Here is a 12,906-nt window from a genome sequence, read left to right on the forward strand (position 1 = left end):
TATGTTTATAATACCTCAATTAGGCGACGACAACAATATTATTATTTTTGTGAAGAAAAAAGCATTAAAAAGGGAAATTGCACATACATATATCAATTAAACGGAATTCTACTTACAATATGGTTAAAGTGTTAATTCAACAAAAAGACATTATAATGGAATTTTATAGTCAAGAAACAGATCATGATATTTCCAATCTTGATTGGAACTACTTGAACATCACTTTCAAGACATTTTATAAATTTTAGTTAATTTTACAACATATTTATTGGGAGTTTAATATCCTACTATACTATGCCATTACTTTTACCAAGAATAACTAGAATATTGGTTAAATTTGCTAACCTCATAGATAACAATTTGGAAACCTATAATCTTGGAAATATTAAAACAACTTATTCTTATTTGTAAAAGTGATAATTAGTTTATCCGTTGTTAACATATAGTTTAAAAAAAAACTTTTGGATTAATTTATTCGGTAACAAAACCTAATACATAGATCAATTGTTTTTTAATGTTTGATAAATTCTATTTATTCATATAAAATGATTAAAAAGGACATCTTAGATATATATACATAAAAGTTTGGGTTATGATAAGGTTAGTATGGTAAATTGGTTTAAATAATCTATAAGGTGTTTTAGATAAGTTAGAAGGACATCTTAGATATAAATATAAAAATGATTTATAAGCAAAAATCACATTTAAAGAGTTATACGCCAATTACAAAGCGCAACATGAGCAAAAAAAATTCCCTTGGGACTGTATCTCATTTTGTTACGGGGTGGGATTTTTAGGTTTAGGGTAAATGATGAGCAAAACAAAAGACACAATTTTACCATGGATGAATCGGAAATTTATGTTCAATCATGTGTAAAATTTGAATTTTTTGATGGTTTTGATCTTTTACGATATTGGAAAGAAAAACGTAAAATACTAACAATCATGTCAGCCATTGCTCGGGACATACCGACAATTAAATATAGTTTTGTAGCTTTGGAATCTTGTTTTTTCTGTCTAACGGGAAAGATTTTGAATGAACACATAACACAATTTTCACCAAAATCTTTAAGGCTACTCATTCGTTTAAAAGTTTATTATGATAGCATTACAAGAGAACAAGATAAAATAACACTTGAAAATGAACCAAGTGATATTGAAGAAGAAATTACAAAGAATGAAGGGAGTTTCACAGTAACTTTTCCAATATTATGATGGTTTATTTTATACCATATATAGCCCACGAAATGGAAATATTTGAGGAATCTTTTCAGTCTTCAATAACTCACCTAGAATTTATACTGTTTATCATCTTTAAGTATTTTATAAAACATTTGTTTGTAATATTAGTAAAATTTTGTATCGAGTAATTGTTAGAAAATAGAAATGAATGTCTTGAGGATAATCTGTATATATTAAATTGTTAGCCCAAATTTAAAAGACATTAGCCCAATGTGCACATATATATGAGTTGGCTATTTCTATATTCTTGTCGTGTGGAATCTAAAATTAGGAATCCAAAATTATATTTTATTTATTTAAAATATCAATGTACAGTATTAGCCCAAATTTAAGAGATATAGCCCAACAAGTCGACGTCGACATAACCAAGCTCTCACATATGCAACAAATCAAGAAAATCTACCTTACTATCGACTTCTTTCTTATCGGGGAACTTAGGCTAAATGGTGTTGGCAACCTTATTACCGCCGGTAAGCTGAGTTGGCAACTTTTACCGGCGGTGAACACCGCCCTGCATAACTATTTTTACCGGCAGTATGATACCATTGGTACATTTTCACCGTTTTCTTATTTTTCTTTCATCCATGGACTTTTGTTGATAACATGGATATTCCTTTATAATTCCTTTATCTTGCCTAGATATTTGGTTTAAATTTAAGGGCACTGATAATGCTATTTCATTTGCTTGTAGGTGATAATAATATAAATAAAAATTAAATGTTATTAAAAATAATATAAATTATAATATAACAATAGCTTTTAAAATATGATCACGATAATTGTATATAACATCGCAACCTATTCAGAATATGATCACCAATTTAAGAAGAGTGAGAAATATAAGCTCAAATAGAATATTTTTTTTTTTTGGAAACGGCAAATATCATTATAAGACCATGATTAGCAAGTGACTAAATCATGGAAGAGAGACAACAAAACATGTTTTAGAAACAGGAATGAGAACAACAAAAGAAACAAGCAAATTACAAGAAATGTTCAAAAGGTGAACAACACCATTCCCAACTTCCATAACCCAAAGAGCTCCTGTACCTATACCAATTATAGGATATGAGGATAATGGAATCCGCCACGTTCGTAGGGGCAATAAAAGAGTTTTTGAACACCCTGTCATTTCTGGCTAACCAGATAGACCAAATGGTGCAGTATAGGATCATACTACCAATCAACCTTCTTTTACACCTATTTCCTCCGGAAGCCATCGAATCGAGAAAGTCCAACATGCTATTAAATCTTCTAGGTTGAAAACCACACCATTTAAAGATCCATTTGTGAACCTCCTAAGCAAATTCACAGTCAAGAAGAAGATGAGTTGTCGTTTCCCGTTCATTACCGCACATCGGACAATGTTGGGATTGAGTTTGAACACCCCTTTTATTTAATGAATCCGCCACTGGAATACATCCAAACGTAGCTCTCCAAACGAAGCATCAGACTTTGAGAGGAATAAGCTTTGACCAGCAGATAACAGAGCCTTTGTATGATGTCAATTTTGAGTCTATCATGCGCCTCATGTCACCCACCTTGTACTCATCATCGGAAGTGAGGGAGAAACTGAAACCATAGGAACGAGAAGTATTAGTCACTACCATGTCTCCTATGTCGCGGTATAGACTTAGTAATTCGTGTAGTTCGACACCCGAGGATGGTTCATGCCTCCAGTCCCAAGTAAAACCAGCTTCTGTTAAACGATTAGATAGAAGGCAACATTTAACTTTTTCAAGTTTATATAAATGAGGATATTTGACTTGGAATGGGGATTTTCCACACCAGGAGTCCTTCCAAAACAGAATTTTAACATTCCCGTTTGGTATTAGATTGAAGTAATCATGATAGTCAATGTGGAGAGACTCAAGGGCATTAATGGCTTTCTGAATATTGTTCCAAACTCCAAAAGACGTTTTCCTAGCAATATATGTGGCTGGCTTTTTGCTAAGATTATGAATGCTCACTATTACGCGCTTCCAGAGAGTATTGTTTTCATTCATTAGTCTCCACCACCATTTAATCAACAAGGCTAGATTTTGTGCTTTTAGAGTGGAGATGCCAAGACCGCCATCAGCAATGGGGGCAATGACCTTTGACCAGTCGATCCAATGAATTTTTCGCTTCAACTCTCCACCTCCCCACAGGAAGTTACGCCTAATTTTTTCCAATTGATCAATAATACCCTGTGGTGCCTTGAATAATGACAAATAATATGATGGAAGACTATTCAGGACTGATTTAATGAGGGTTAAACGACCGCCAAATGACAGCGTTTTGGCTTTCCAGTCAGATAATCTGGACTTGAATTTGTCCAAGATTGGCTGCCAATGTTTAATTAAACCCATATTTGCCCCTACAGGTATCCCAAGATGATTGAAGGGGAAGGTACCGGTCGCACACCCCAATATATTGGCCATTGATTGAAGTTCAGAAGGCAGAATTCCGACACCAAAAAGACGGGATTTGAAGAAATTTACCTTAAGACCAGATGATATGTGAAAGCATTTTAATAGCGCAGAGAGATTCTTTATACTTGATCGGTCCCATTCGCCCACGAAAATTGCATCATCTGCATAGAACAGATGGGAAAGAGTTGGTCCCATTCCAGGTAACCTGATACCAGTTAACAAACCAAGCTCTCTAGCCTTATTGATAGCTTGGTTCAAACCTTCCATCACTATTATAAATAGGAAGGGGGAGAGTGGGTCGCCTTGTCGGACACCTTTTATTATGACAAATTCTTTAGTGGGTGACCCGTTTACTAGCACCGAGGTGCGAGAGGAGGAGAGACATCCCCTAATCCACCATCTCCATTTACCACCAAAGTTCAATTGTTCCATGATAGAGTCAAGGTAGTTCCAATTAACAGAGTCAAAGGCCTTTTCGAAGTCGACCTTGAACATGAAAATCTTCTTGTTACTCCTTTTTGCCCAGGAAAGCACCTCATTCATTATTAACGGACCGTCGAGAATATTCCTTCCTTCAATGTAGGCCGACTGCACCTCATCCACAACCGAACCTAAAACCTGCTTAAGCCTGTTCGCAAGTAACTTCGCTATGATCTTATACATGCAACCAATGAGGCTGATGGGTCTGTAATCCCCTAGGTTTAACGGATCAGATGTTTTTGGAATTAGAGTAATAAATGAGGAATTGCAGCCCGGGGCAATGTAACCAGACTTCTCAAATTGTTTAACAAAATCAAAAACATCATCCTTCATCAGGTCCCATTTGGATTTGATGAGTTTAAACGGGAAGCCATCAGGACCTGGTGCCTTTTCTGCCCCGCAGCACCAAACTGCTGATTTTACTTCATCAGGTGAGAAACATGTCTCCAAGAACATTTTTTGATCTTGAGATAGTTGGGCGAAGTTGGGGCTTATGAATTTTGGTCGGTTAGACCAAGACTCATGAAATTTTTCAGCAAAGAACTTATGGACTTCCATCTTGATAGCTTTGGGATCAGTCACCCATATATTATCAATCATTAAGCCATGCAATCTGTTTCTTCTACACTTGCTTTTAATGATTCCATGGAAGTATTTTGTGTTCTCATCCCCATTCACTACTAAAAAAACACATTTTCGACGGCAATTTCCATCACAAATTCCATCACTAAAAAAAGGTTACACTACCATATTTACATTAAATTTACACTTAATAAGACTTAATTTGACAAATTTCCAACAGATTTGTGACGGATTTCCGGAGTTTGATGAATTTACAATAATTTTTGCACTTGATAAAATTTGAGGCATTATCTGTGTCACCCCGGGACACCACGTAAATCCGCCCCTAAACCAAGTTACAATGAAGATTAGAAAAAGACCTAACATTTATTATAAATAAGTAAAGCATATACACACAAATATACTAACAACGATATTACTCTAATACCAAAATGTTGTTTGTAATACCATTTTACACGTTTTAAATTCTAATATATTAAGGTTTCTTCTAGGGGTGATCATAGGTGGACACCCACCTATTTGAATGGAAACGGAACTGGAATCAAAAGTTCTTAAAATATGGGAACCGGAACATAAACTAGTTATGACGACTCTTTAAAATTTGAAAATAGTGGGAACTAGTTCCTAACGAGGCACCCAACTTCAAGTTTATATATGACTTTTGAAGCTACACATAGACATACAATTATATCTTATTATCGACGAGTTGTGATTTGGAGCAACTAGTTCAACAGGTTCAGTTAATATTACTTAAACTAACGTCAATTTCTATATAGATCTCATCCTATAATAATACTTATATATATATATATATATATATATATATATATATATATATATATATATATATATATATATATATATATATATATATATATATATATAGTTATAGTTATAGTTATAGTTATAGATTTTAAGTTGCATAGTTTCACTTTCACCTGGTAACCAACATTCTATTTGGCTACCAATCTAACACTAATTATAATCTATACATATAATATCGATATCGACATTTCATATTATTAGTGAAAGGAACCATTATTAAAAAAATGTTTGACATTTAACTAACCAATACATTATATTTTTACTTAATACATACATATAAAGTCTACACTTTAAAATCCAATACTACAATTGGTAACTCATATATGTATTTAAGATAGTATATTATAATTAAAACCTAATTTTATTAAAAAAAGCTAGTTACCTAGATTGACCGGCATAAGTGTCCTCCTCATCTTTTCCCTAGTATGGATGTCAAAAACGGGTCAATTCAAAACTATAACATTCTTCTTTGATGGTTTCTTTTGTAGGTCTCCTAGGCGATGGCCGAAAGTACTTAGTGGGAACGGTTGGTTGATTTGTTAAGTTCAACTTGTTTGTCTTTGATCCGGTGGGTATGGTCATTATTAGGGTTGAAGGATTTTTCTATTGTGTCTGCTCGCTTTTTATAGAAGAAATTTTGTTACCTGTTTCTACTTCTCAGACAAGGTGGGCTAAATTGTTCCTATCAAGTTAACGTTTTGGCATGGAGAGTGTCTCTAGACAAGATTCCAGATAGATCTAATATAGATTCTTGTGGTGTGGATGTGCAATCGTTGCAGTGTGCGATTTGTGAGTCTGGAATTGAAAATTCTAGTCATTTTTTTTTGTGTACTTTGGCTTTGGAGTTTTGGTATTAGAAGTTAAGGTGGTGAGGTCTTGATTTTCATCCTATTCATTCTTATAAAGATTGGTTGGCTTGGTTAAATTCTCTCCGCAATAATGGAGTTCTGAAGGCCTTTTTAAAGGGTACATTTTATGTTTCTTGGTGGCACATTTGAAGCTTCAAGAATGTTAGGTTGTTTGCTTATTCTAAGTCCAGGGTGGCAGATATTTTAACAATTTTGTCACTCAGTTGTTTATGTGGTGTAATGCTAGGTTTGAGAAACATATTAACTAGGTTGGTTGGCTTCAAAACCCTCGGTTTTGTATTATGTGAGGTTTTTGTTTTTTCTTTGGCTAGATTCTTGCTAGTCAAGTTCTCTTAATAAAATTACGTCATTAAAAAACAATGAGAATGGGTAGCAATTTCAAAAAAATGAGAACCGAAATCAAAAGTGTTTAAGATGTTTCCAAAACTTTAGGAACATGAATCATAATCGATTTAGACAGTTCCGATTATCGAACAAGTAGTTTTAGAGGTGGTTCCAATACATGTTTTGCCTGCCCCACCGTAGTTTATTCAATGAAACATAGTGACAATGACAAGAAAAAGAAGGTGTTGGTTGGATGTTTGGAAAAATATATGTTTTTTACATATAATGAAATTGATGATAAGTGATATTTAGTTTGAGGAGAATCAAATTGAAAATATAGAAATACCCTGTTATAAAGGGTACGTGCAGGTTTTAAACTGTTGGAAAATAATGGTGAGTATCAAATTAATCATCAAAGTTAAGGAGTTTAATTGAAAATCGATGTTTAATTTTCGGTTACAATTCGTAATTAAGAAGAATATCAAATGTAATTAAACTACTTGCAGTCGTTGCTTCATCCTCCTTAGATGTTGCAAGCTTCAAAACAAAAGTACAACATGGTAAAAAAAAAACAAGAGGGTTAAATAAAAGATATGAATGTTGTTTTTCAATCGTGCAAGAAGCTTAGTCAAACTATAATCGGATTTCCTGTGCCTTAGGTGTTTTTCAAAATCTTATTTAACAAATAGGTATAGTTTCAAAAATATTTATCAAACAAGTATAGCTTCAAAAAAATAATATTTTTCTCAAGTTTTCAACTCTTTTTTTTCCTTTTATCTTTTTTTAATATACTCTTTCATCCTTTTTTTTTTTTTTTTTTTTTTTTTTTTTTTTTGCTTTTAGTTTTTCCTTTTCATTAAAAGAGAAATTACAAACACCATTTTACCTTTTATTATATTCATTTTATTATCACAATTTGACTAGAACCGAAACCAATGGTTCTTCAAATGGCGGAACCAAAACAAGACTTGGCAAATTTGATTGCAACTGGAACCGACGGTTCTTCAAATGACTAAACCGGAACAAGAACCGATCACATGAGTTCTTTGGATTTTGGAACCGGTTGTTAGTCAGGATACCCTGTTTCATTTGCTTTTTTAACTTTACTACTAATTAAGCATTACAAAGTGCCAAACATAAGAAATTAAGCATCTATCATCCAATCCGGAAATTAACAAAAAAACAAAAAAATTAACCAATCAATGTAATCTGTAAAAGATTCAAAATTTTGAACAAACCATCACTTCATTGGTTTAACACCTAAGCAATAACGAAAAACTTATTAGTTGATGCAAGAAAAAGAAGAAAAATAAACTTATTAAGGTAATTAACTTTTTGCTTTGTTCATATCTGTGTACTTTTTTTTACACATTTATGTAACAAACTTTTTGGAAGCGTTCACATATGACCATTATGACCAGCTGTAGTAGGTTACATCTGGTCATAACCGGTCAAAATGGTCATATGTAAACACTTCCAAAAAGTTTGTTACTTAGATGTGTACAAAAAAGATAGTTACTCAGATGTGAATAAACCGAAAATGTAAGAGTAAATTACACGAATGGTCCATGTGGTTTGGGTAATTTGTGTGTTTGATACCTAACTTATTTTTTTTTAACTCGGATGATACCTACTGTTTATTTTTGTTATGCATTTGCTCCCTGTCTTATCTCAAAAGACTGTTGTGCCATTTTTTAATTAAATTTCTTATTTAATTTTCTTATCGGATGATACACCCACAACCCATTGTCTCTTCATTGAATTTTCGACCACTACAACCCAATAGAAGGGTTGTGGTGTTGGTTCGCCGGAGTTGAAGGACCAAAAAAGAAGGGATGGTGAAGATGCCGATGTCACTATATATGGAAATAAAATAGAAGTTGAGAATGATGAGAGATGAAATGGTGACTGGTGGGACCTAGCTTAAATTTCTCAAATGTGGTTTTAGGTTTAAGGTGAGGAGATATAGATATGTGACGTTTATTATTTTTTTAAATATATAAAAATAAATACATAAATAAGAAAATTAATTAAAAATAAATTAAAAATGACACAATAGTCTTTTGAGGTAAAACAATGACCAAATGCACAACAAAAATAAATAGTTGGTATCATCCGAATTAAAAAATAAGTTAGGGACTAAACGCACAAATTACCCAAACCATAGGGACCATTAGTGTAATTTACTCTTACATTTACGGTTTGTTCACATCTGGGTAACTATATTTTTCTTATACGCATCTAGGTAACAAACTTTAATTTGAGAATTTTGAAATTAGAATGTAAGTCCATTCATGAAATTGATATCCATTTATTACTACATTTATTGTAACAAAAAAATGATATTTGACAAATTGAATGAGATTATGACATGTGGCAAAAAAACTTTCATTTATTAGAATAGACTAGGTGTGAGACCTATGTACTACATGAGTTTATTTAAAAAAATTAAATATGAAATTTTAACAATTTGAAAAGTTTAAATTTAAAAGAAAAAGAAGAAATATTTTGAATTATTAAAATTAATGAGACTTTCTAATAAATAACTTACATATTAAATGTAGAATTTTAATTTAATAAAATGAAAAATACAATAAAATGACAAGTATGAAATAGAAAATTCAAAAATTCTAGAAAATGACATGTATCCAAATGAAAGAAAAGAGAACATGTGACAAATAGTTCTTTATTTATTATAGAAGATTTTTTTTTTTTTTTAAAAAAAACACCGTTAAAAACTCATTGACACTAAAATCCCCATATAATGAATAACAGTTTTCGGTAAAACTTGTGATTAATTTAGGTTGATTTTGGCTTTTTGAATTAGGTTTTGGCTTAAATTGTCACGATGATCAAGTAAGTATATGTAACCGATTATTTCTAGTATTCTATCAATTTAGTATATGTAACCGATCATGAATGGACTTTGTAGGTCTTGAATGAGTTGAATCCTTACAAGTTGGGTAGCAACAATGTTTTAAAAACCGGTTTTTTAGTTGAACTGGTATGGTGACTGGTTTCCGGTTCAACTGATTTAACCGGTTCGACCTCCAAGTGAACGAGTTTCTATATTTTTCATATTTTTACCTATTTTTGTACACATACATACATATATATATATATATATATATATATATATATATATATATATATATATATATATATAAATCATGAATTTAATGTTTACAAGTTCAAACATTAAAAATACATATAAAACTAAGTTGTAGATAAATTCAAATACATTAAAATAATATATAACCATAAATTTTAGTGTTTTACATCAACCCATATACGTCAAAAAGAAAATAAAGTATAATACGAAACTAAATATAGTTTTGGACGAATAAAAACACATTAAAAAATTTTATAACATTTACCATATGTTTTTATTTTGAAAAAACTAAATATATATGAAAAAAAAATCACCAATGTTTATTATGTAAATAATTTTTTTTTCATGTTTTTTTTTTTCGGTTTAACCGGATTTTTTAAAAATTGGTCGGTTCAATCCGGTTTAGAAATCAATATAAAACTGGTGATAGTTGAACCGCTGCTTCTCCCGATTTCCGGTCAAACCGGTTCGACCGACCGGTTCAAACCGGTTTTTAAAACATTGGGTAGCAGTAGCATATATATGGATTTATCAAAAGAAATCAGTTTGACATAATTGTCAATATATAAATTTGGAAGCTTGTCGTGTAATTTTTAAACAAAGATTAGGATTTCTCTCTAAGGGTATAATTGTCAACCTATAGAAATAAATATACGAAGATATGTTTATTCTTTTGTTTTTATATATATTAAAATAGATAAAATATATAAATTGATTTAAATTTAAATGAAACTCAATTATATACCTACTCTAGATCGTTTATGAATTTTCTTAGTATTGTGACGTGGACAACGATGGCTATCGACAATAAAAAAAAATATATACAGAAATGAGACTAGCCATTGAAAAATAAGTTGGCTAAAATAATTGTTTCTACGCCACCAAACCAGATCATGTTGCGTGCTGCTTCCCTCTACCTTTCATTCAATTCCTTATTTGACTTATCATACCTTCATATATAAATCATATGAACTTTGCTTCAAAAATGCGAAAATGAACATCGATTCTCCACCATGTGCAGAACAACATGCCGTCACAATCTGGGAAATCAACAGAGATCGACTCACGGCGATGAAACACAAACTTTCCGACACACCAAAACTACTGAGCGTTGCCGCCGGCCGGAACACCTGCTCCATCTTCAAAGTCCCACAAACCCTAATCGAAATCAATGGTAAGTCATACCATCCCCACATCATCTCCATCGGACCCTTCCACCATGGAAAACCCCACCTTCAGATGATCGAGGAGCATAAGTGGCGCTTCCTCCGCCACTTACTAGACCGAACTAAAACCCAAGGGATCGTCTTGGAAGACTTCTTGAAAGCCGTGCAAAAGCTTGAAGTCAAAATCCGGGAGTGTTACTCCGAGACCATTAATTATAACACCGATGAGTTCATCGAGATGATGGTGCTCGATGGTTGCTTTATCATCGAACTGTTTAGAAAGTTTGGGGGAATTGTAAAGTTTGATGAACAAGATCCACTTATAACCATGTCGTGGATCGTTTCGTTTTTTTTACGTGATCTTATTCGGCTAGAGAATCAGATCCCATTTTGTGTTCTTAATTGTTTATTCGACCTGACAAAGATGTCAGAAGAAAGCACGACGCTAAATACTTTAGCTTTGAGTTTTTTCAATTTAGCTACACAAAGACCCGAAAACGTTCTCGAGAAGTATTCAAACATCAACGCCAAACACTTGCTCGATCTTCTTCGGTCAACTTTCCTTCCACCAGAAGTCAAACGCCTGACAAAACCTGACAACCGTCCACCACCGCATGTAATCCACAGCATCTCAAAGCTTCGACGTGCAGGGATCAAATTAAAACCATGGGAGGCGGACAGTTTCCTTATTGTTAACTTCAAACATGGTATAATCCACATGCCAACGATATCCATTGATGATTTCATGAGTGCGTTTTTGTTAAACACGGTGGCATTTGAACAGTGTCATAGTGGATGCTCTAAACACTTTACTACATACGTTACGTTGCTTGACTGTTTAATAAACACGTCTAGAGATGTGGGTTACTTATGCGATTGGAATATTATCGAGAATTATTTGGGGACAGATGCTGAAGTTGCGACTTTTTTTAACAATATGGGGAAGGATATTTCTTTTGATATTGATGAGTGTTACATGGCGAGATTATTTGATGATGTGAATCGGCATTACCATAGTGGGTGGCACGTACAATTGGCAAGTTTCCGATATACATATTTTAAAACGCCATGGTCGTTTATATCTGCCATAGCTGCTCTTGTTCTTCTTCTTTTAACCATTGCACAGACGTTTTACACGATCCTGAGCTACGTTCGTCCTCCATGATCAGCTTAATGTAATTAGATGTATATATAATTTCTTATTATAATTTGACATTCGTATTTGGCTATAGAAGTTGCTCCAGTTATTATATGTATGCAATAATAATATAGTAGCAACCATACTAGCTAGACGAGATGGTGTATTTTGGTTGATGTTTGATCGATAATCTAGTAAGCGGTAGATGAATGTAATTTCTTTTATCATCTAAAGACGAGTGTTGATTCAAATGGTCAAGTTGTGTTGCATAATCAATTGTGTTAAGACTAGATGGAGGGATCAGCCGTTAGTGAGGTGTCATTTATGAAAAAAAAAAGCAAGGTTGTAAAAATCGTTCAGCGGTTATAACTTGGCGATCGACTGACGATAATCAATTAATCAGACTCGACGGGATTAATCGGGGACCCTAAATTATTAATAAAATTATTTAAAAAATTAATATCTCTTAAAAAACTAAGTATTTGGAAATTTTAAATTTTAAATTTTGAATATTTTAAAATTTAAGTATAATATTATAAATTTTGAAAGCTTAAAAATTTAAAATTTTAAAATTTTGGTGTAATATTTGAAAATTATTATTTTTAATTTTTTTTAAATATTTCCCTCCTATGACCGCCGAGGACCGCCAAGGCCGCCAAGGACCGCCAAGCCCGAGTTTGACCGATTTTGACCAATTTATGTCAAACACCCTAATCGTAATCGGTTCGAGGTCATCAAACAATTAATCACCTAT

The 12,906-nt window shown here is 32.6% G+C and overlaps 1 protein-coding gene across 1 annotated transcript; it reads left to right on the forward strand.

The window, feature by feature from the left end:
- Nucleotides 1-10,710: 10,710 nt before the first annotated feature.
- LOC111905016 (UPF0481 protein At3g47200) lies at nucleotides 10,711-12,447 on the forward strand. The gene has a single exon (XM_023900695.3). It carries the CDS (start codon nucleotides 10,842-10,844, stop codon nucleotides 12,177-12,179), a length of 1,338 nt encoding a protein of 445 aa, XP_023756463.1. The 5' UTR covers nucleotides 10,711-10,841; the 3' UTR covers nucleotides 12,180-12,447.
- Nucleotides 12,448-12,906: the final 459 nt, after the last annotated feature.

This window comes from Lactuca sativa, chromosome 1 (assembly GCF_002870075.4).
Source record: "Lactuca sativa cultivar Salinas chromosome 1, Lsat_Salinas_v11, whole genome shotgun sequence".
NCBI classification, from domain to species: domain Eukaryota; kingdom Viridiplantae; phylum Streptophyta; class Magnoliopsida; order Asterales; family Asteraceae; genus Lactuca; species Lactuca sativa.